The following is a 25723-nucleotide window of genomic DNA, read 5'->3' as shown; positions in this document are numbered from 1 at the left end:
CACTGCCCCCTGCTGGAGGGACCACAGTACAACAACACAGACATCACATCAAACCAGTGGGACAAAGGTAAAATACCACTGGGATATTTTACGTTCCTCCTCGTAAACATGTATTGCAGTATGGTGGTCACAGATGCACAGCCAGGCAAAGTTGGGTGGGGGAATAGTGTACAGGTACTGGCAACAGCAATGCTTTAACAGGCTCCTCTCGCACTGTCCGGAGCATATGGTGCTATACCGGCAGACAATTCAACGTGACATCACTAGGACCATTTCAAATCTAGAAAATAACTATTACGTTGTACTGTTCTAAACAGTGGTTCTGTTGATAAATAGAAATGCCATAAAGCAATTGAGCACGTTGCTATGTGTTCTGCATTGTTGTTGCCAATACTCGAAGCCAAGACAACTCACTCTCTAAATACTGTAGTACTGCACTGAAATTAGCCTTTTGAACGTATATATCTGGTACCAAAATACAGGATAGTTAAGACTGTAGAAATCATAGCGAAAACTGAAAGAATCAGGCAAATTGGTTAAGAGGTAAATGAAAAACAATATCTTGGAAAAATAGCAATGACAGCAAACAAAGGTTGTTAGCTATTTTTGTCAGGGGGCTATGTTACTAAATCATAAAAGAGGAGCAGATGAGAGGGGCGATAAAACGTAAGAGAAGGAGGAAGATGCAGGAGTTTATCCTCACATATCCCAGCGGAGCTTCCTCTGGAGAAGGTGACAAATATTCATTTTGCGAGAACAAGAGTGATGACAAAGAGGAAAGAAAGAGGAAAAGAAAGAAAATACATCCCAATTAGACAGCAACAGGACAGAGTAGGGGCCCTATGATATCTGTGGAGGAGAAGCTGAGAGGTGTGACGGCCAGGGGCCAGGCTGAGAGGGGCCCCTGTGAGGGGGAGGGGGGTGAGGGCCCCTGTTCAGCTCAGCGAGGAGACGGCTTCAAGACCAGACGACATCACCATGGTTATGAGCTCTGACTGGGCGTAGTTAAAAAATAGTCATCTTTGCAACGGCCTTAGCGAGTGTCCTATGATACCACTCTAAATTCCAAGCATCTGACTCTAACCCTAGGAAGCTCTTTGCCACCTTCTCCTCCCTCCTGAATCCCCCCCCCCCCTCCTCCCTCTCTGCAGATGACTTCGTCAACCATTTTGAAAAGAAGGTCGACGACATCCGATCCTCGTTTGCTAAGTCAAACGACACCGCTGGTTCTGCTCACACTGCCCTACCCTGTGCTCTGACCTCTTTCTCCCCTCTCTCTCCAGATGAAATCTCGCGTCTTGTAACGGCCGGCCGCCCAACAACCTGCCCGCTCGACCCTATCCCCTCCTCTCTTCTCCAGACCATTTCCGGAGACCTTCTCCCTTACCTCACCTCGCTCATCCTTGACCGCTGGCTACGTCCCTTCCGTCTTCAAGAGAGCGAGAGTTGCACCCCTTCTGAAAAAACCTACACTCGATCCCTCCGATGTCAACAACTACAGACCAGTATCCCTTCTTTCTTTTCTCTCCAAAACTCTTGAACGTGCCGTCCTTGGCCAGCTCTCCCGCTATCTCTCTCAGAATGACCTTCTTGATCCAAATCAGTCAGGTTTCAAGACTAGTCATTCAACTGAGACTGCTCTTCTCTGTATCACGGAGGCTCTCTCTCCTCTGCTCTCATCCTTCTAGACCTATCGGCTGCCTTCGATACTGTGAACCATCAGATCCTCCTCTCCACCCTCTCCGAGTTGGGCATCTCCGGCGCGGCCCACGCTTGGATTGCGTCCTACCTGACAGGTCGCTCCTACCAGGTGGCGTGGCGAGAATCTGTCTCCTCACCACGCGCTCTCACCACTGGTGTCCCCCAGGGCTCTGTTCTAGGCCCTCTCCTATTCTCGCTATACACCAAGTCACTTGGCTCTGTCATAACCTCACATGGTCTCTCCTATCATTGCTATGCAGACGACACACAATTAATCTTCTCCTTTCCCCTTCTGATGACCAGGTGGCGAATCGCATCTCTGCATGTCTGGCAGACATATCAGTGTGGATGACGGATCACCACCTCAAGCTGAACCTCGGCAAGACGGAGCTGCTCTTCCTCCCGGGGAAGGACTGCCCGTTCCATGATCTCGCCATCACGGTTGACAACTCCATTGTGTCCTCCTCCCAGAGCGCTAAGAACCTTGGCGTGATCCTGGACAACACCCTGTCGTTCTCAACTAACATCAAGGCGGTGGCCCGTTCCTGTAGGTTCATGCTCTACAACATCCGCAGAGTACGACCCTGCCTCACACAGGAAGCGGCGCAGGTCCTAATCCAGGCACTTGTCATCTCCCGTCTGGATTACTGCAACTCGCTGTTGGCTGGGCTCCCTGCCTGTGCCATTAAACCCCTACAACTCATCCAGAACGCCGCAGCCCGTCTGGTGTTCAACCTTCCCAAGTTCTCTCACGTCACCCCGCTCCTCCGCTCTCTCCACTGGCTTCCAGTTGAAGCTCGCATCCGCTACAAGACCATGGTGCTTGCCTACGGAGCTGTGAGGGGAACGGCACCTCAGTACCTCCAGGCTCTGATCAGGCCCTACACCCAAACAAGGGCACTGCGTTCATCCACCTCTGGCCTGCTCGCCTCCCTACCACTGAGGAAGTACAGTTCCCGCTCAGCCCAGTCAAAACTGTTCGCTGCTCTGGCTCCCTAATGGTGGAACACACTCCCTCACGACGCCAGGACAGCGGAGTCAATCACCACCTTCCGGAGACACCTGAAACCCCACCTCTTTAAGGAATACCTAGGATAGGATAAAGTAATCCTTCTCACCCCCCTTAAAAGATTTAGATGCACTATTGTAAAGTGGCTGTTCCACTGGATGTCATAAGGTGAATGCACCAATTTGTAAGTCGCTCTGGATAAGAGCGTCTGCTAAATGACTTAAATGTAAATGTAAATGTATAAACATGTAGGGCTAAACTCAAGGTCATACTCTGTCCTTGGTTAATGTGACGTTAGCTTTCTGATCTTTCGGTAAAAAGGAATTCATGACATCAGCGACTCCCAGCTGTCTTCTTTTTTTTTAGGCCTTAACCAGAGCTCAGTGGAACCATAGCGATGTCATCCTTCTGGAGTTAGCGATAGCTTTCATGACTGACGGTGTGGAAGAAAGAGAAAAGGAGCTGCACAGCCTCATTTAGCTTTACACAAAACATTTTCCTGGGCACCTTGATTAGTTGATCATGTCAACATCAGTGGGGGAAAAAATAAAAAAAGCCAAAATGGTCAAATAAATAGTAACATGAGTATTCTGTCAGACTGGGCATATCTCCTTTTGTCCTTCTTGTGCTCTCTGAGCTTCTGCTGAGAGGAAACAGAATGAAAAAGACAGAGGCAGCACGAGACAGAGACCGGTAGAGATATGAGGGGTGTGGCAGTCATACCTCACTGTGATTTCACGCTGAGATGGTTAGAGTGCATTATTCGGTCAGGGTTTAGCAAGTATTTGATTACAAACACACACACAGGGAGGAGAGAAATAAAAACAAAACTCATGAAATGAGACAAGCCATTCCAACCCTCCAAACAAAGCCAAATGTCCCCAGTCCCCACCGCCCTTTTAAATAAACACAAACACCAGGCAATGATATTACATTCCCCTCCATTTTGCCATGAATCAGACAGACAGTGTTCCATCAGATAAGCTCAGTGCCTAAACCGGTACCTCTTTCTCTGTACAGGTTCTACTCCTGCATTAGATCAAGCTAAATTATGGTGCTCTGATCTCACAACAAGACCCAGTGCACAGCATGATAATTTAATTTGAAATGTGAATTTTATGGGCAATAAAAATAAAATAAATAAAGTCAAGTGTTCTGCTCCTTTTCCATATGGAAACCCCATGGAGGTGCATCATATTTGATTTACTCGTTTTATCCATTAGTCTGATAAACTAAATTGTTCCTACATAGTATCTAGTCCATATCAAACAGAATGCCCCAAAGCTAATGGCAAAGTGTGGCATCCTAACCAAACCAGGGGGTTTCCTAACCAGAAGTACTATAGTGGGCCCAGTGGTAGTAGTCTTGCCATATGGAGGGTGCGATGGTTCATTAGGCTACAACAGGCCCTGTCCTCATCAGTCACTCACTCTATGGAGGACGAGCTGCCGCTGTCTCCTCCCACTCGACACCATTCATTACTTGATCCACACAATGGCCTTTTATTAGAGATCCCTTAATCCACGAATCCTCACACACACACACACACACACTATGTGCTTTTGCACACGCGGTGGCCTCTCTCAATCTCTCACACACACACCCCGACGGGTGAGACTCTGAACAGGAATGGCATACACTTTAGACAGAAGTCACATGATCACGTCACTCCCCACACAACCCTCTCCAAAAGAAATCAAAGTACAGCGAGTCTGTTAAATAGAGTGTAACTGAGCACCTTTGAGCATGTCTTTGAAACCTTCCAACTTATCTCTCTCTGTGACAGATGGTTTGTCACATGACAGTGATGATGGATCAGGACACCACAGGGCCACACACACTGAGTGGGAAAAACATTAAGAACACCTGCTCTTTCCATGACAGACCGACCAGGTCAATCCAGCTGAGCGCTATGATCCCTTATTGATGCCATTTGTTAAACCACTTCAAAATCAGTGTAGATGAAGGGGAGGAGACAGGTTAAAGAACGATTTTTAAGCCTTGAGACAATTGATACATGGATTGTGTATGTGTGCCATTCAGAGGGTGAATGGGAAAGGCAAAATATTTAAGTGCCATTGAGCGGGGTATGGTAGTAGGTGCCAGGCGCACCGGTTTCTGTCAAGAACTGCAACCCTGCTGGGTTTTTACAAGTTCAACAGTGTCCCGTATGTATCAAGAGTGGTCCACCACCCAAAGGACATCCAGCCAACTTGATACAACTGTAGGAAGCAATGGAATCAACATGACACACTGGACACCTTGTAGAGTCTATGCCCTGACAAATTGAGTGTTCTGAGGGAAGAAAGGAGGTGGGGGGGAGGTGCAACTCAATATTAAAAGGTGTACTTAATGTTTGGTGTACTCGGTGTAGATCATGATTTGTAGGGACTTAAAGGGGCCGTCTGACAACAGAAAGCACAGTGTTAACGATGCCAGTTAGGATTTATGGGTCATGGAACTGACAGATAGGTTGGGTGTCCTTGACGCATGCATGTCCACACACAGGTGTGCCTTTCAGTTATAAATCCTTTCTTGTTACGTTCCCTTGGTGTACAGAGGGATGGGTTCAGCCTGATACCAGAGACAGGCAATGTACATGTCAAATTCATAACCTATGGTGCTAAATCCCAGCCACTAGATGGGAGAAGTGAGGTGGGCAACTGGTTGGGTCAACTTCTACGTGGAGACCAGGAATTCAGGATTACCTTGGAACTACCAGATTGAAACAGTGTAGATATGATCAGCAGACTCCTATAGCTGTCCTAATAGGACATATAGTCTTGAGAGATCCTATGAGAATGAGACTCGTCGTTGATCATTAATCCAGTACTGACCCACCCATGTTGAGAGATAGGACAGGGTTCAGAGGTCATGGGTTAGGTCAGGAGTTTTTCCTGGTAGGGAAGGTGGTCAGGAAAAACTCCTGGCCCAAATCATGAACCATGGGATAGGGGGTCATGCAAAAACTGAGCATGGTGTGAGCCGAAGAGACGACACCATGTACAGAGATAGGTACATGCTTTTAGGTTAGGGTCTATGGGCAGAGGTATAGGAGATAAAAGCCTATTATTTACACATACCTTTTCAAGCTGACTGTGAACATGCTGCACAATCAGATCCAAGGCAACAAAGTTCTCGCCCCCTAAAATAATCAAACACACACGTATCTTTTATAGCAGAATCACTACAGATATCATTTGTAAAAAGTTTTTAAATGTTCTGAATTGAATCTAAAGACATAGAAGCAGTGTTTCTAACACACTGGAAGTATGCATCTACCTACAAGCCACTCACCCCTGGGGACCACAATATCCGCCACCTGCACGGTGGGTTCGATGTACTGCTCAAAGGACGGCTTGACAAACTTGTTGTACTGCTTGATGACCCCGTTGATGTCCCGGCCGCGGTCCGATATGTCCCTCTTCAGACGCCTGACCAGACGGATGTCCGAGTCGGTGTCCACAAACACCTTCATGTCCAGCAGCTGGGGGAGGAAGATGGACAGAGAGGGAGAGACAAAAGGGTTAAGAGAGGTCATGTACATAACCAATGGCAGAAGTTCTCAACATGACAGATCTGACTTTTAATTAGGCAGTATTTCCCGAAGATCATTTCAAGGACGGGGTGCTGGGTAAATACCCCCACAGCAACATTCAGGGTGGCCCACCTACATGATGGTTGGAGAATCAATGTCCTAGGGTCAAAATAAGTTCAATGGGAATCTGACGGCCTATTATGTCTTTGAAGCTCTTTTCCTGAACACACATCAACAGAGATACAGCTAGCCAGCCAGTCAGGGAAAACTAAAGCCAGAACTCAAAGCTCTAACCTCAGCAAAAACTAAAGTGAGGAGGATTAATGGTCAAGCAGCACCACTGTATGTGACGGAAACACAAGAATAGGCAACAACTCAAAAACAAGAGCTATTGATGACTATCTGGCCATTGAGTGTTGGGAGCGTAAACTCAGAGAACCAATGAGACTGTCAGTCATTGGAAAAGTAAATCTGCTTCCTGACCAACCGGGCCATCACAGCTGTCACCCTATAGGAGGAGGGGATGAGGAGTGGGGCTCCAGCCGCTCCCTATGATCAGACTCAGCCTTCCCCTCTATCGCTCTCTCTCTTACTGGAACCTCTGTCAGTGTGGGGAAAAACTAGAGCAGGGCAGTTTAGCAACGTTTTACACCACTGCAGCTTAAAGATGGCAGGTCATTGCCGTGCCAGAGAGGACCTGACTCTTGGTGCAGCCAGCACGGTAATGTTTGTTGGAGTCATGACAAAGGGTTGAGAGGGAGCCGATTTATAGGAAAGTAAATCAACCGGTTGATAAGAACATTTAGTACTAAGTGAGCCACAATTACAACAAAAATAATATGACACTTCTATTGAAAGAATGAAATTTAAAGTACATCCAATTACCTGCATTGTTTGTTTGGCTTATCATCCTAGCCCAGCCTCTCTGTATAATAGCCAAATTGATAAATCACCTTCCTGCAACACAAACTCAAAAAAAGTCTGGGTCACTGTAAAGTCCATGGAGTATAAGAACACCTCCTCCCAGCTGCCCACTGCACTGAGGATAGGAAACTCTGTCACCACCGATAAATCCACTATAATTGAGAATTTCAATAAGCATTTTTCTACGGCTGGCCATGCATTCCACCTGGCTACCCCTACCCCGGTCAACAGCACTGCACCCCCAAAGCAACTCGCCCAAGCCTTCCCCTTCTCCCAAATCCAGTCAGCTGATGTTCTGAAAGAGCTGCAAAATCTGGACCCCTACAAATCAGACGGGTAAGACAATCTGGACCATTTCTTTTTAAAACTATCAGCCGAAAATGTTGCAACCCCTATTACTAGCCTGTTCAACCTCTCGTGTCGTCTGAGATTCCCAAAGATTGGAAAGCAGCCGCGGTCATCCCCCTCTTCAAAGAGCGACATCATTGATGTATACAGAGAAGACACTCTAGACCCAAACTGATATAGGTCTGTATCTATCCTACCCTGCCTTTCTAAGGTGTTTATACTTCCGGCCCTTCTTTGGACACTGTGTTAACAACCCTCCAGGCAAGCTTCAATGCCATACAACTCTCCTTCCGTGGCCTCCAATTGCTCTTAAATACAAGTAAAACTAAATGCATGCTCTTCAACCGATCGCTACCTGCACCTACCCGCCTGTCCAACATCACTACTCTGGACAGCTCTGACTTAGAATACGTGGACAACTACAAATACTTAGGTGTCTGGTTAGACTGTAAACTCTCCTTCCAGACCCATATCAAACATCTCCAATCCAAAGTTAAATCTAGAATTGGCTTCCCATTTCGCAACAAAGCATCCTTCACTCATGCTGCCAAACATACCCTTGTAAAACTGACCATCCTACCAATCCTCGACTTTGGCGATGTCATTTACAAAATAGCCTCCAATACCCTACTCAACAAATTGGATGCAGTCTATCACAGTGCAATCCGTTTTGTCACCAAAGCCCCATATACTACCCACCATTGCGACCTGTACGCTCTCGTTGGCTGGCCCTCGCTTCATACTCGTCTCCAAACCCACTGGCTCCATGTCATCTACAAGATCCTGCTAGGTAAAGTCCCCCCTTATCTCAGCTCGCTGGTCACCATAGCATCTCCCACTTGTAGCACACGCTCCAGCAGGTATATCTCTCGTCACCCCCAAAACCAATTCTTTCTTTGGCCGCCTCTCCTTCCAGTTCTCTGCTGCCAACGACTGGAACGAACTACAAAAATCTCTGAAACTGGAAACACTTATCTCCCTCACTAGCTTTAAGCACCAACTGTCAGAGCAGCTCACAGATTACTGCACCTGAACATAGCCCACCTATAATTTAGCCCAAACAACTACCTCTTTCCGAACCGTATTTAATGTATTTATTTATTTTGCTCCTTTGCACCCCATTATTTTTATTTCTACTTTGCACATTCTTCTATTGCAAAACTACCATTCCAGTGTTTTACTTGCTATATTGTATTTACTTTGCCACCATGGCCTTTTTTGCCTTTACCTCCCTTCTCACCTCATTTGCTCACATTGTATATAGACTTGTTTATACTGTATTATTGACTGTATGTTTGTTTTACTCCATGTGTAACTCTGTGTCGTTGTATCTGTCGAACTGCTTTGCTTTATCTTGGCCAGGTCGCAATTGTAAATGAGAACTTGTTCTCAACTTGCCTACCTGGTTAAATAAAGGTGAAATAAAAAATAAAAAAAGGTGTTCAAAAGCCAAGTCAACAAACAGATTACCGACCATTTCGAATCCCACCAATCTCCGCTATGCAATATGGTTTCAGAGCTGGTCATGGGTGCACCTCAGCCACGCTCAAGGTCCTAAACGATATCTTAACCGCCATCAATGAGAAACAATACTGCACAGACGTATTCATTGACCTGGCCAAGGTTTCGCCTCTGTCAATCACCACATCCTCATCGGCAGACTCGATAGACTTGGTTTCTCAAATGATTGCCTCGCCTGGTTCACCAACTACTTCTCTGATAGAGGTCAGTGTGTCAAATCGGAGGGCCTGTTGTCCGGGCCTCTGGCAGTCTCTATGGGGGTGCCACAGGGTTCAATTCTTGGGCCGACTTTCTTCTCTGTATACATCAATGATGTCGCTCTTGCTGCTGGTGATTCTCTGTTATGGGATTTTCATGAATAATGACTAAATGATGTATACGTTTAACGTAAAACTATAACTAAACAGAATTCTACCCTGTCTTTATATAATGATAAATAATGTTTGTTCATTAGGAAGAGGTTATGTAGCATAGACCTAGGAAGAAAGGAATGTATGTGTGTGTCGAAAGAGAACGAAGAGGCCCATTAACCTATGTTTGAACCGACCCGGCTGTAACTCTGGGGAGATAAGATAGGACAGGGAGAGCCCCTCCAGAGCTCTCGTATCTGGGGGAGACTGGAACTGTCAGCTGAGTGGTAATAAACTGTGGTGAGACTTCATGAGAATATCCCATGGTTGGTGTGTATGTATGTGTGTAGGTTAAGAGAATATTATAAAAGGAACATCTTTGTATATACAGTGGGGCAAAAAAGTATTCAGTCAGCCACCAATTGTGCAAGTTCTCCCAATTAAAAAGATGAGGCCTGTAATTTTCATCATAGGTACAATTCAACTATGACAGACAAAATGAGGGGGGGAAAAAAATCTAGAAAATCACATTGTAGGATTTTTTATGAATTAATTTTAAAATTATGGTGGAAAATAAGTATTTGGTCACCTACAAACAAGCAAGATTTCTGGCTCTCACAGACCTGTAACTTCTTCTTTAAGAGGCTCCTCTGTCCTCCACTCGTTACCTGTATTAATGGCACCTGTTTGAACTTGTTATCAGTATAAAAAGACACCTGTCCACAACCTCAAACAGTCACACTCCAAACTCCACTATGGCCAAGACCAAAGAGCTGTCAAAGGACACCAGAAACAAAATTGTAGACCTGCACCAGGCTGGGAAGACTGAATCTGCAATAGGTAAGCAGCTTGGTTTGAAGAAATCAACTGTGGGAGCAATTATTAGGAAATGGAAGACATACAAGACCACAGATAATCTCCCTCGATCTGGGGCTCCACGCAAGATCTCACCCCGTGGAGTCAAAATGATCACAAGAACGGTGAGCAAAAATCCCAGAACCACACAGGGGGACCTCGTGAATGACCTGCAGAGAGCTGGGACCAAAGTAACAAAGCCTACCATCAGTAACACACTACACCGCCAGGGACTCAAATCCTGCAGTGCCAGACGTGTCCCCCTGCTTAAGCCAGTACATGTCCAGGCCCGTCTGAAGTTTGCTAGAGAGCATTTGGATGATCCAGAAGAAGATTGGTAGAATGTCATATGGTCAGATGAAACCAAAATTGAACTTTTTGGTAAAAACTCAACTCGTCGTGTTTGGAGGACAAAGAATGCTGTGTTGCATCCAAAGAACACCATACTTACTGTGAAGCATGGGGGTGGAAACATCATGCTTTGGGGCTGTTTTTCTGCAAAGGGACCAGGACGACTGATCGGTGTAAAGGAAAGAATGAATGGGGCCATGTATCGTGAGATTTTGAGTGAAAACCTCCTTCCATCAGCAACGGCATTGAAGATGAAACGTGGCTGGATCTTTCAGCATGACAAACACACCGCCTGGGCAACGAAGGAGTGGCTTCGTAAGAAGCATTTCAAGGTCCTGGAGTGGCCTAGCCAGTCTCCAGATCTCAACCCCATAGAAAATCTTTGGAGGGAGTTGAAAGACCGTGTTGCCCAGCAACAGCCCCAAAACATCACTGCTCTAGAGGAGATCTGCATGGAGGAATGGGCCAAAATACCAGCAACAATGTGTGAAAACCTTGTGAAGACTTACAGAAAACATTTGACCTCTGTCATTGCCAACAAAGGGTATATAACAAAGTATTGGAATACACTTTTGTAATTGACCAAATACTTATTTTCCACCATAATTTGCAAATAAATTCATTAAAAATCCTACAATGTGATTTTAGGGATTTTATTTCTAATTTTGTCTGTCATAGTTGAAGTGTACCTATGATGAAAATTACAGGCCCCTCACACCTTTTTAAGTGGGAGAACTTGCACAATTGGTGGCTTACTAAATACTTTTTTGCCCCACTGTACATGGCAGAGCTCTCTAAATAAACATTCATGACTTTGCAGCTGGGCCTCCATCTGATTCATTCCAACCAGTTTCCTACAAATTCTGGTTTCAGGCCGAGTAATCAATTCAATTGGGTTTATGAACACTGAGAACATAATTCTTGTGACAGTCTCTGATACACCTCTATGCAGACGACACCATTCTGTATACTTCTGGCCCTTCTTTGGACACTGTGTTGACTAACCTCCAGACGAGCTTCAATGCCATACAACTCTCCTTCCGTGGCCTCCAACTGCTCTTAAATACAAGTAAAACTAAATTAATGCTCTTCAACCGATCGCTGCCTGCACCTGCCCACCCATCCAGCATCACTGCTCTGGACAGTTGTGACTTAGAATATGTGGACAACTACAAATACCTGTGTCTGGTTAGAGTGTAAACTATCCTTCCAGACTCACAAACATCTCCAATCCAAAGTTAAATCTAGAATTGGCTTCCTATTTCGCAACAAATCATCCTTCACTCATGCTGCCAAACATACCCTCGTAAAGCTGACCATCCTACCGATCCTCGACTTTGGCGATGTCATTTACAAAATATCCTCCAATACCCTACTCAATAAATTGGATGCAGTCTATCACAGTGCTATCCGTTTTGTCACCAAAGCCCCATATACTACCCACCACTGCGACCTGTACGCTCTCGTTGGCTGGCCCTCGCTTCACTTGTCACCAAACCCACTGGCTCCAGGTCACCTACAAGACCCTGCTAGGTAAAGTCCCCCCTTATCTCAGCTCGCTGGTCACCATAGCAGCACCCACCTGGTGCTCCAGCAGGTATATCTCTCTGGCCACCCCCAAAACCAATTCCTCCTTTGGCCGCCTCTCCTTCCAGTTCTCTGTTGCCAATGACTGGAACAAACTACAAAAATCTCTGAAACTGGAAACACGTACCTCCATCACTAGCTTTAAGCACCAGCTGTCAGAGCAGCTCACAGATTACTGCACATAGCCCATCTATAATTTAGGCCAAACAACTACCTCTCCCCTACTGTATTTATTTTGCTCCTTTGCACCCCATTATCTCTACCTTGCACATTCTTCCACTGCAAATCTACCATTCCAGTGTTTTACTTGCTATATTGTATTTACTTTGCCACCATGGCCTTTTTGTTTGTTGCCTTTACCTCCCTTCTCACCTCATTTGCTCACATTGTATATAGACTTGTTTTTCTACTGGACTTGTTTTTCTACTGGACTGTATGTTTGTTTTACTCCATGTGTAACTCTGTGTCGTTGTATGTGTCGAACTGCTTTGCTTTATCTTGGCCAGGTCGCAATTGTAAATGAGAACTTGTTCTCAACTTACCTAACTGGTTAAATAAAGGTGAAATAAAATAAATAAAATAAATCACGCGGAACAGAAGTGCTTTCATCACGATTCTTAGTTGCTGATACTATATGCATTGCGATTCGATGTTCCAAACATATTGCTCACCATATGTCTGCTGCAGAGAGACATGAGAAAACGAGTTTGCCAAAAACTAAATGGTCTCCCTATGTAAAAAGAAGATGGAGAACAAGCTATGAAAGAAAAATACTGGAGTGTTGGTTCAGGTACAGCCAACTCACGCAAAAATAATATTGCGACATTGTCAAAGAGATACATCGGAAAAAATAATAGCCTGATGTGTAACTATCGATTTTTTTTTTTAAACTCATCACTACCAGACACACACCCTCGAGTTCAGGGGTCTCCAACAGGTCCACCTATGAGTTGCCTGCCAAACAATTCAGAAAGTATATGTAATTTTTCCATTGCATGTGTTCGATTGCAAACTGTCATAAACAAATCTCACAAGTATCAGACACCGCAAGCTCCAAGGTACTATGTAATCAACACAACATAGACATTATACCAACCCTGGTTAACCACTATTGGCTTAAAATGCCAAACCTAACAATATCTGCCAATTAATTTCCAGCAATATTGCCCGTCTGTGTGGTGCACCTGTTTGTCTATTGCTCCATGTAGCCGTTGATATGATAACAGTCTTCTGGGTTGACAGAAATGCTTTCCCCAAATCCTTCATTTAAATGTTAACTGCAAAGTAGGCTTACCTGGCAGAAGTCTATCATGAGTAAGTATACTGTATCATTTGCATCTATTATTTGCTAACGTTTCCATGAAATGAGCAGCAGCAGTACAAAACCGCCGCTAGACCGAGATATTAGACACATTCCTTGCGCTCTAGATGTGCAATTAAAAGGGGGAATTACACTCAAATCAATTTGTTTTCCATTTTCCAAATTGTCTTCTGATGGGATTTAACCATTGACATGGACCCAAAACATCTAATGTGGTTGTTTCTTTATGAACAATTGTAATTTTGATAGTGAAAAACTAAAAAGAAATGAAATAATTAAAAATAAAAATGAGAAAATATAATTTTGGAAAATATGCAAATATTTTATATACCCCCCCTTTATTAACATTATTTTACCAGGTATATTGACACAAAACATAGTATAGATAAAGTAGTGCACGATGGACCTGGGGAAGAGTTGCAGGGAAGAGAAGAATGTGCCTATTTGAAAGCTAGAATATATATTTTTTATAATTGTACTTAGCTACTTAAAAAAAAAAAAAATGAAAAGTCCCACTCATGCCAGAGAAGGTTGGAAACCCCCTGCTGTAGTTATAATGAAGAGGCAAGGAGAGTCCAAGGCAGGCCACAAGTTCAGGACAAATGTGATTGGGTCTATCTGGTCACCTCATGGGATCATACTTGTCTAGACAGTTCATTAGATGAGCCAACATGGTCTTTGTGAAAAGTTGTTTACCTACGTTGTAATAAAGAGGACCAAGATAATCAAAGCTGACAAGGGCTACCTGAAGAACTGCCATCAATTCTACTACAACAGTACTAGTAGTATTGTTGCTTTGTTCTAAAGATAAATGATTCATGCATTCTTCTCTGAAGAGCTGGGCTTCAGGTTAGTTATGTTTTACTCTAGCCAAGACTGCTGCAGCACTGGGTTCCCAACAACACCCCACCCCCCAGCCCCTCCATTTCTATCAGTCATTCTCCAGTCCAGTCACCCATAGCCAGCCCCTGCCTGAAACCTAATCATAGCAGATAGCTGTGAGCAGGGGAAAGTTGAACAGTGAATACAGAGCCATCCAGCAGAGAGAATCCATCTCATTTCCCTGAATCTGCTTCAGGATGGCAGCGGCACTCCATTAATCAGCCTGGCTGACATCTCTGCAGCATGGCAGAGTAATTCATCAGGTCTGCTTGGCTGGTGGGGTAAGAGGGAGGGAGAAGAGAGGAGCAGGAAAAAGAGAGCAGGGAGCGGGGGATGACTGGAGACCAGAGAGAAGACCAAGTACTGTAGAAAGGAAAAGTGAGCATTTCATCTTCTTACACTCACCTTAAAAGCAGGTTAAAATAACACAGCCTCACCTTCAAAAGCTCCTTGTTGGCAAACGCCAGAATCCCCTCAAATATGACAACATTGGCACCGTAGACAGTTTTCTGAAGAAGAAAAAAGAACACCATAAAAAAAAGTGTTTCTCACCACACAAAGCAGATTATTATGTACAGTGTACATAATTAGACAGACAGACAGCATATGGCAGAACGGGGACTGGGTCTTATGATAGATGTGCCCACCAGGTGTGCCAGGTAAATGTGTGGGCAAATGTCTGGCAGAGGGAGACCGGTGGGTTGACGAGGTGTGAGGGGCACAGCGCCTTGGCAGCACCCGTCTGCTGTCCTGTCAGCACCACATTCACAGCTAATCTAAAACGTTTGTGCGCCGCTCCAAACCCCCCCTCCCATTCCTCCGGCCTATCCCCCTCTGATTAACAGCCCTTTGTGTGCTGTAATTACCACTGCAGCTATCTGATGTGATTTTGTTTTTTGCACCACAGAAAGTAGTCCCCGAGGTGGCAGAGCAGAGCAGAGCAGGTCCAACTGACTCGTCAAGATCTGATGTTATCAGAATTAAAAATTAAGATGTCCAAAACAAGAGATGAACTGTCAGTGACTCAAAAGGCCCAGATTTAACCGTGTGTGTGTGTCAGATACGGAGCATAGACATGCATCACTCAGGTAGTACTGCCTAGTCAGGGAGCTACAGACTGTCACGATCCCATTCCAGGAGTCTGACGAGTTCGGAGCTGCAGTGAATGACCAGGCTATGTCTGTATTGATCAGAGAAAGAGGATCTCATACAGAGAGAGAGGTTTAGTGTTCATGTTTCATTCATTTATCACATTATTACCCCCTGGTGATAAAAAAACTGTTTTTTTTATTACAAGTAATGTTATTGTTTTCCTGGATAGATGTACTTCTTTCAGCCGTGAAATTACATTGAGTCTTGAAAGTAAACATTAAAACGCAAAATGCAATTCTCATAACAACATACTCATTGTTGATAGTCAATACATGCAGTGGTTTAAAATTCATACAAGCATTTTCTTTGAGATTACTGCCGAGACACAAAAGACAATCATTGAAAGTGTCTTGACACACCTACTCATTCCAGGGTTTCTCTTTATTTTTTAAAACTATTTTCCACATTGTAGAATAATAGTGAAGACATCAAAACTATGAAATAACACATATGGAATCATGTAGTAACCAAAAAACAAATCTAAATATATTTTATATTTGAGATTCTTCAAAGTAGCCACCCTTTGCCTTGATGATAGCTTTGCACTATTGGCATTCTCACAACCAGCTTTATGAGGTAGTCCACTGGAAATGCACTTTAATTAACAGGTGTGGCTTGTTAAAAGTTCATTTGTGGAATGTCTTTCCTTCTTAATGCCATTGAGCCAATCAGTTGTGTTGTGACAAGGTAGGGGTGGTATACAGAAGATAGCCCTATATGGTAAAAGACAAAGTGCATATTATGGCAAGAACAGCTCAAATAAGCAAAGAGAAATTACAGTCCATCATTACTTTACGACATGAAGGTCAGTCAATGAGGAACATTTCAAAAACATTTCAAAAACTTTCTTCAAGTGCATCGCAAAAACCATCAAGCGCAATGATGTAACTGGCTCATGAGGACCGCCACGAGGAATCAAGACCCAGAGTTACCTCTGCTGCAGAGGATAAGTTCATTGGAGTAATCAGCCTCAGAAATTGCAGCCCAAATAAATGCTTCAGAGTTCAAGTAACAGACACATCAACTGTTCAGAGGAGACTGCGTGAATCAGGCCTTCATGGTTGAATTGCTGCAAAGAAACCACGAATAAAGGACAGCAATAAGAGACTTGCGTGGGCCAAGAAACACGAGCAATGGACATTAGACCAGTGGAAATCTGTCTTTTGAGTCTAAATGTAAGATTTCTGGTTCCAACCGCTGTGTCTTTGTGAGATGCAGAGTAGGTGAACAGATGATCTCTGCACGTGTGGTTCTACCGTGAAGCATAGAGGAGGAGGTGTGATGGTGCTTTGCTGGTGACACTGTCAGTGATTTATTCTGTAGCAATACACCTCCAGACTGTGTAACGGCTATTTTATCAAGGAGAGTGATGGAGTGCTGCATCAGATAACCTGGCCTCCACAATATCCCGACCTCAACCCAATTGAGATGGTTTGAGATGAGCTGGACCGCAGAGTGAGGGAAAAGCAGCCAACAAGTGCTCAGCATATGCGGGGACTCTTTCAAGACTGTTGGAAAAGCATTCCTCATGAAGCTGGTTGAGAGAATGCCAAGAGTGTGCAAAGCTGTGATCAAGGAAAAGGGTGGCTACTTTGAAGAACCTAAAATATATTTTGATTTGTTTAACACTTTTCTTTTTTTACTCCAGCAAGAGCACAGAACTGAACCCCATCGAACATCTCTGGAGAGTCCTGAAAAAAGCTGTGCAGCAACGCTTCCCATCCAACCTGAGAGTTGGAGAATCTGCGGAGAAGAATGGGAGAATCTCCCCAAATACGGGTGTGCCAAACTTGTAGAGTCATACCCAACTCAATTTAGTAATCACTGCCAAAGGTGCTTCAACAAAGTACTGGGTCTGAAAACTTAAATAAATGCGATTTCATTTTTTTATTATTAGTAATTCATTTGCAAATGTATAAAAACCTGTTTTTGCTTTATCATTATGGGGTATAGTGTTTAGATTGATGAGGGAAAAATAATTTAATCAATGTTATAATAACGCTGTAATGTAACGAAATGTGGGAAAAGTCAAGGGGTCTGAATACTTTCCGAAGGCACTGTATTGCATAGCAATGTCTGAATGCACACAGACAAATAGCAGGATCAACTTGGTGAGATTGTAGACTCACTCCTACATTGATAGTGCAGTTTGTTTAGGCGATTTTCAGCTAGCCAAGCTACTTCATATGCTGATATTGACTTTGGCATTATTGTGGGTAGCTACTTTTGCTAGCTACCTAGCTAGCCAGCCAGCCCAGAGAGAGAGCATTGCATTGTGGCTTTTGTAGTCAACTTGAGTATCAATAGATTTCCAGTGGCGTAAAGTACTTAAGTAAAAATACTTTAAAGTACTACTTAAGTAGTTTTTGGGGGTATCTGTACTTTACTTTATTACATTCCTAAAGAAAATCATGTAATTTTCACTTGACATTTCCCCCCCCGACAAAAAGCACTTGTTACGTTTTGACAGGAAAATTGTCAAATTCACACACTTATCAAAATAACATCCCTGGTCATCCCTACTGCTTCTGATCTGATGGACTTAAACACAAACGCTTCATTTGTAAATTGTGTTGAGTGTGCCGCTGGCAATCAGTCAATAAAAAAAGGTTTAAAAAATTGTGCCACCTGGTTTGCTTAATATAAGGAAATTGAACTGATGTATGCTTTTACTTTCGATACTAAAGTACATTTGATCAATTCCATTTACTTTTGATACTTAAGTATATTTAAAACCAAACACTTTGACTTTTACTCAAGTAGTATATTATTGGGTGACGCACTTTTACCTGAGTAAAAGTAAAGATACCTAAATAGAAAATGACTCAAGTATGACAATTGACTACTTATCCACCAATGTAGACTTCCACAACATTTTTCACGTTGCTAGCAAGGTTGTTATAACAACAAAATGAAATATTTGTTCCCCAAAAAATATTGTTCTCACATATTACAGTTATTTAACACTGTAAATCATAAGAATCATAAGTCATAGACCGTTCTACCGGCTACCGCATGGCAAGGTACCGGAGCGCAAAGTCTAGGTCTAAAAGGCTTCTTAACAGCTTCTACCCCCCAAGCCATATGATGCATGAAAAGCTAATCAAATGGCTACCCAGACTATACTGCTGATACTCTCTGTTTATTAGCCATGCATAGTCACTTTACCTCTACCTACATGTTAACTCGACTAACCGGTGCCCCTACACATTGACTCTGTACCGGTACCCCTGTATATAGCATCACTACTGTTATTTTTTTGTTGCTCCTTAATTATTTGTCATTTTATTTACTTTCTCTCTTAAAACTGCATTGTTGGTTAAGGTCTTGTAAGTAAGCATTTCACTGCAAGCTTATATTCTGCGCATGTGACAAATAACATTTGATTTGAATGCGTCGTTTTGGGTGGATTATTGCTTTAAGACAATTTACTGAGTCTGCCTTACCCACTCCTTGCGACGGCAGTGAGAAGTGAAGTCGTAGACGGGTACTTTGATGCTCTTGCCCTTCTTCAGCTTCCTCAGAACAGTCACCAGCAACTCAAAGTCAAAGGCCTCTGGGTGATCAAAGTTATACTCATTCTTAGCTGCCAGCTCCTGCTCATCTTTGGTCAAAACCTGGGGGGGAAACAAGGTCACAATTCAGGAATTCAATTACACTCTTGCCTGACCTGCATTTGTGTAGAACTGAGAGGATTGGATTGGTTGAAACAATATGGCAAACATTCCACCTAGCCTATCAAAGGGCAAGATGGAGCTATTTAAATACTCCTACTGTCCATGCCTTTGCGATGTGCACAGGTACCTAGGTGTGGGGGCCTATTTGGGCAACAAAGCATGCGTTGTTAGAGCCATTCCCTTGTCACATAAAAAATAAAAAAAACATGGCCGCTACAGTAAAATGTACTTAAAAGCCATCGACTTGTTTCCAACACAGCTAGGGACATAATTGACATGAATGATTCCATTAGTTCCCTTATTGGTTAGGGGTTTAAAGCTAAATAAAAGCTAAAATCAGGGTTAATTACTGACCGTTTGGAGGGTTGAGGACAGAGCAAGGTACACAGAACCACCAGGCTGTTGGTCTGCTTCACCGATCAAATTAAGCAGAGGCAACTTTCTTTAACAACAGGGAACCAATTCAATCAATCTATTAGAGCAGCTGCAGTGGTCTCAGAATGCGATTGAGTTGAGTGGTTCTGTCTGGGTAGACTGAGGATGCCTCTAGAGGGTACTGATAGTTCTGTGCTCCCTAGGTGTTGCTGCCTCTATACTAAATCAGGGGGGGAGCCAATAAAGCATTCAGCATGAAGCGGGTCATGAAATGACATTCATTGGCTAGTTTACCTTCAACAGAATGTCTTATAAGTATACCCAGGAGTTATTCCTGAACCTGTGACCTCACCAATGATAAACTCCAGGCCATACTTATAAATATAGCTTATTGTGCAAGTTTACCTTATAGAACGAGTCCATGGAGAGGAGGACCACCCAGGGAACATCTAGAGCCTCGATGATCTTATTGGCCACCGTGGTTTTTCCAGAAGCACTTCCTCCACAGAGGCCTCCAGGAAGAAACATGAGGGGGTAAGACAGGGCTCCTGACAAACGTACACTAGGAACCCAAAACAACAACCCTGGGAGTAAATCCAACAATACATGCTGTGGTTGTGAAAATCTGGATGCATTGCTTGTCGTGTTTGCTCCTGCACAGGCAGTGGAACCCCTATCATAATGTACTGAATACATAAACCAGAGAGGTGCACATAACACAGGGTGTGTGAGCCATGTTGACACAACAAATGAAACTCGGCCATCAGACTAACTGACACAGAACATGAAGCAACCCATCCAGCAAATTAAATTAAATCCGCCTGGAATTGTTGCCTAGAGACAATAACAAACAGCTCTGGCTCTGATGATTCAGGGCTCCTTTTATGTGCTTACCATCTCTCCTCTCCCTCAGACCTCTGAGGCAGGTTGGTTATTCTACATGAGCAGACTTTCTAACCTTCAATCAACAGAAGCAGAGTGCTGGCCAGAGCAGAACAGCAGGATGGCCTTTTTACAGGAATCATCAACTAAAGCACATCCAAGTGTGAAACGTAACCAGTCAAGTCCGGCTCATTGAAAGTAACAGATTGCGTATTAAAGATAGCCTTTGTCTCAGTCAGCAGCACTCAAGCCAATCAGATGTGTTTAAACAAAGTATGGTCCGGCTGGGTAATTCATACACATGGTTCATTTCATTATGGTGTGTAAAGCGTACAGGGGTGCCTTACTGGGATGACCAGAAGGACCCCGGCCAAATGTAGAATATAAGCTACAACATAAGCTAGCATGGAGGTTGCCCTGAGCACTGATGATGAGATCCTATTATTTTAGGATTTCTGAAAACCTTTTTCAAAATGTCTCTTCAATTTCCACACTGCCTATCAACTCTCCAGGACAATGTCTGGTGACTGACCATTGCCGTGCATGTCATTTCTGTTCATTAAGTTGAGTTTGAGGTTGTAGGTAATGAGTCATAACAATTAGAGCCCTGCACGGACATGAATTTTCAGCAACTACAGTACTACCCATGCCTACCACTTTCAGGCTCTACCCTACCTAAGCCTGATTTCTTCTGTTAAATTTTGGGCCCTAGCCGAAACAACTTTCTCCATTAGTAAAACCATTAACTGCTCCTCTCTGTCTGTCACTTGCTCCATGTGCAGGCAGCTCGCTCTTCATGCGCACTGCTAATAGAGGCACTGAGTCTGATTAAACCATAGCAATGGATCGCTTGGGCTGCTCTGCCAGAGATATTAGAGAAAGGAGATATGAATCCCATTGGGCAATGTATGGAGAAACGTATAACACCACACCCAGCAGACTGTCAACCAATCATGTTCACGGTGCCATGTGGTTGTTAAGCTAATCGTCACGCAACCCCTTCTCAAAGTTTGGGTATGAGTCAAGAAACCTGCCTACTTTTTTTTTCAAAAGTACATAATGTCACAATTCGAAAGCTCACAGATAAGTTACTTCTCACACTTCGGAAAAGATTTGTAATGTTGTACTTACTGTTGACAAAATTCATGCTAATATTGGGTTATCCTTGAGAGCTCTCCTTGTCCCAGAGTCACCTAGAATGCACCGTGCAGCCCATTGCCGTACCATGGGCAACGTACACAATGGGTGTTGATACGATTTCAATGGAGTTTCCCCATCTCCTCAAAAGTATCTCTGGCTCATGGCGCAGTGGTCTAAGGCACTGTGCCACTAGAGATCCTGGTTCGAGTCCAGGCTCCGCCGCAGCCGGCCGCACAATTGGCCCAGCGTCGTCCGGGTTGGGGGAGGGTTTGGCCGGCAGGAATGTCCTTGACCCATCGCACACTAGCGACTTCTGTGCTGACACGGTCGCCAGGTGTACGATGTTTCCTCTGACACGTCGGTGCGGCTGGCTTCCGGGTTAAGTGGGCATTGTGTCAAGAAGCAATTGGGTTGTGTTTTGGAGGACGCACGGCTCTCGACCTTCGTACGGGAGTTGCAGCGACAAGACTGTAATTGGATACCATGAAATTGGGTAAAAAATAAAGAATATATATATATTTTTTTTAAGTATCTCTGGCTCTGCTCAACAATCAAAGAGATTTGATTTAGCTGTTAGCTTCTTTTGGTCACTCTAAACTTCGACAAAACTCAAGGAACATTATAATTTGAAAAAAATAATTGATCCTGTCTTATCTTTGACGAGATTGAAGCACTTCCGACACCATGTTATGATCTTAGTCATATAGGACTGTAAATGCGCAAGAGCAAATGGCTCAGCTTCAAAATGTTAGTGATCAATGTAGTGATACCCGAGCCCTACCCGTACCCTGGTTATTGTTGAAAAGAAAACAGGCCCTACCCGACCCTAACTCAAAGTATAATGTTGGGGCCTTCCGGGCTCGGGTAGCCGAGCACTAATAACAATGTCAAATGACAGCTCTCTTACCAATAACGAAAGCCTCTTTGAAGGTGGTCCCAGTGACATTGTACCAGGGGGGCCTTCCTGCAGTGTAGATTGTCCTCTTGTTGGTCCTCAAGAGAGGTGGCTCAGTCTTGCTCTGGCTGGTGGTCCGTTTCCGTGGAGACAGTGAGGGGGTCAGAGGGCAGCGGGGGTGTTTCGGAAGACTGCCCAGAGAATCATCTCCACTGCCACTGGTGAACAACAATAACACAAGGGACAAAAAGGTTAGTTCCGCTCAAATTCTGCCTAGTCATTATTTAGCGCTCTTCACTGGATAACCCATAACCCAGATTTTCCATTGAAGAGGATTGTATTATAGCTATTAACTTTGATTAATCTGTGACATGAATCACTTCAAACATCCACTCACAGAAGCCATCATATCCATATATACCATCAGAGATGCCGTTTAAGCTCATAGCTGCCCCATGATTATGATCAGGACAATGATCTGGGCAATTTGATTACAATGTGTCTGTCCTGTGGAGAGAAAAGAGAGGGGGTCCATACACTCAAGGAACCCTCATCAGTAGCGCTCCGCAGTTCTGTACTGTCTGTGTAGGTGAGGGAGAATGGGGGAAAACTTGACCACCCTCTCCAGGAAATCACACAGTTGCTGGGGGGCATGGGGCAGGCACTCACATGAGTAAGGCTGTCATCATTTGGACAAAGAGAGTAGAAAATCGAAATGTGTGGCAACAGCTGGACTGTATGTCTAAAAGTGATTTCCTTACCTACTTTTCCTCTTCACCTGCACTGATCTGAAAACACAGGACAAGTGAAAAAATGTTGGTAATTCAAATAGGCGAAAGAGAGAAATACACTTTAGACTATTGAAATGAACACCTGGATGTTCATTTTCACTGTTGCTACTCTGTTATAATGTCAACTCGGCATCTGAGATCTGAATCATTGCACCCACATTCACTGCCACGTCTATGTGACTGTGCATTAGCTAACGTTTGCTAATGTAGCATTAATGAAGCGTTATTCTAGCCGGCTTGCTAGCTAATTCATTGAGTACATACACCATAACTAAGCAACATACGTAGCTTGCTTCCATCGTTGTAGCTGAGATATTGAGTATAAGCTACCAGAAATCATTTATTTCAAATAAATATTAGCTTTGCCTGGCTAATGATAGCTGACTGGTTAGCATGCCAACCCACACGGCACACTCTGTATTGCTATCTTTGTTAGCCTGAAACATAGAAATTATTTATACATACCTGTCAGATCTAGACATCGACCGGTCTTCTTCTTTCTCCCCCTCTTCTTGTTGTGGCATCTGGACATCGTTTTGGTTAATTTTCATTGCCATGTTTCCATCTCTTACACACCGGAGACGCGCGTAAACAAACACCGGATGAAGCGTCCTGACGTCACCTTTTGTGTACATGTGAGTGCGTGGAGTGCGCTCCATCCTCACTTCACCGTGGTAAAACCAGCTTCTCGTTAGATATTCGCGCATTCAGACCTCAATAGCTTTCAAACCACTTGATTTGTAGTTTTGCATGTCTACTTTGACGCTAAATAGCATTTTCGAATATGAAAGTAAATAGAGCCAAGACACCTTGTCCGAGAGAGATTTACATGGTTATCAAAACGTCACATCAGGGCAAGCCTACACGAAACACAGCCCTTATTTGAAGTTTTTCTAAAATACCTTTTGGAAAAAACTATTGGGACCGTTTACCTGTTTGACTGCTAGGTTTTATGGGTATTATGACACCTACACTGTGGGGCTCTGTCGTCTGTTTGTGTTGTTGGTCTTGGCTAGTTTAATATTCCTGTTGGTTGTTGCAAACCTGTCGCTCAAATTGCGTGTATACAGTGCAGAAATACTTTTCAAACATCCTGGAATACACACGCCAAAATCACATTTTACGTGCCCACAGTACTCCCCACCCACTACAACAGGATAGGAAAAGCCTGTCTAAACTGCATTGGGGACGTCGATGCCCAAACAAAGATTTTACAGAGGAGTTCCGAAATGTAACGAAGACTGGATTACTATCAAGGTAAAGTTAGCCTAGCACAAACGAGCGAATGCTTAATTTACAGTTTATCTCCCTATATGTTCACTATTTGAATTGCAGCATGAGTTGAACGTTTCTCAAAATGTTTCACTGGTTCAGCTTGGTTACAACTTTATTTATCACTAGAAAGCAGATCAGCTAAAATTAACGAGGAAAAACATGAAATAATGGCAATAGGAAAAATAACTCATGATCTACAGCAATTCTTTAAGTGGACCACAAAAAAAATGAAATACTTAGGCAGCTTAATAAGTGACAAACAAAAAAATACAGTTGAAGTCAGAAGTTTACATACACCTTAGCCAAATACATTTCAACTCAGTTTCCACAATTCCTGACATATAATCCTAGTAAAAGTTCCCTGTCTTAGGTCAGTTAGGATCACTACTTTATTTTAAGAATGTGAAATGTCAGAATAGTAGAGAGTGATTTATTTCATCTTTTATTTCTTTCATCACATTCCCAGTGGGTCAGAAGTTTACATAAACAATTCTACCAAATACTAATTGAGTGTAACTTGGGTCAAACGTTTTGGGTAGCCTTCCACAAAAAGTTGGGTGCATTTTGGCCCATTCTTCCTGACAGAGCTGGTGTAACCAAGTCAGGTTTGTAGGCCTCCTTGCTCGCACGCGCTTTTTCAGTTTTGCCCATACATTTTTATATAGGAATGAGGTCAGGGGTTTGTGATGGCCACTCCAATACCTGGACTTTGTTGTCCTGAAGCCATTTTGCCACAACTTTGGAAGTATGCTTGGGGTCATTGTCCATTTGAAAGACCCATTTGCGACCAAGCTTTAACTTCCTGACTGATGTCTTCAGATGTTGCTTCAATATATCCACATAATTTTCCTACCTCATGATGCCATCTATTTTGTGAAGTGCACCAGTCCCTCCTGCAGCAAGGCACACCCAAAACATGATGCTGCCACCCCCATGCTTCACGGTTGGGATGGTGTTCTTCGGCTAGCAAACTTCCCCCTTTTCCTCCAAACATAACGATGGTCATTATGGCCAAACGGTTCTATTTTTGTTTCATCAGACCAGAGGACATTTCTCCAAAAAGTACGATCTTTGTCCCCATGTGCAGTTGCAAACCGTAGTTTGGCTTTTTTTGGCGGTTTTGGAGCAGTGGCTTCTTCCTTGCTGAGC

At 43.7% G+C, this 25723-nt stretch overlaps 1 protein-coding gene across 2 annotated transcripts in view; it reads right to left on the bottom strand.

Annotated features, from left to right (window-relative positions):
- LOC118386937 (uridine-cytidine kinase-like 1) overlaps positions 1-24441 on the bottom strand; it is a 31843-nt gene extending 7402 nt beyond the window's left edge. Inside the window, exons 1-9 of one of the 2 annotated variants that reach the window (XM_052523732.1) lie at positions 23765-24441; positions 23270-23296; positions 22521-22726; positions 19997-20103; positions 18986-19156; positions 14825-14896; positions 6008-6197; positions 5794-5855; positions 704-723 (exon numbers count right to left, since the gene is read on the bottom strand). In XM_052523732.1, coding sequence (XP_052379692.1) covers positions 704-723; positions 5794-5855; positions 6008-6197; positions 14825-14896; positions 18986-19156; positions 19997-20103; positions 22521-22726; positions 23270-23296; positions 23765-24006 — 1097 coding nt within the window. In that variant the 5' untranslated portion in view covers positions 24007-24441. Of the gene's footprint in view, positions 1-703; positions 724-3433; positions 3451-5793; positions 5856-6007; positions 6198-14824; positions 14897-18985; positions 19157-19996; positions 20104-22520; positions 22727-23269; positions 23297-23764 lie in introns of both variants that reach the window. The other variant, XM_052523733.1, reaches the window with a different exon arrangement.
- Between the last annotated feature and the right edge of the window lie 1282 nt (positions 24442-25723).

Source organism: Oncorhynchus keta, chromosome 8, assembly GCF_023373465.1.
Source record: "Oncorhynchus keta strain PuntledgeMale-10-30-2019 chromosome 8, Oket_V2, whole genome shotgun sequence".
Taxonomy (NCBI): Eukaryota; Metazoa; Chordata; class Actinopteri; order Salmoniformes; family Salmonidae; genus Oncorhynchus; species Oncorhynchus keta.
The sequence above is the reverse complement of the archived record's forward strand: the minus strand, read 5'-3'. Positions and strand labels throughout refer to the sequence as shown.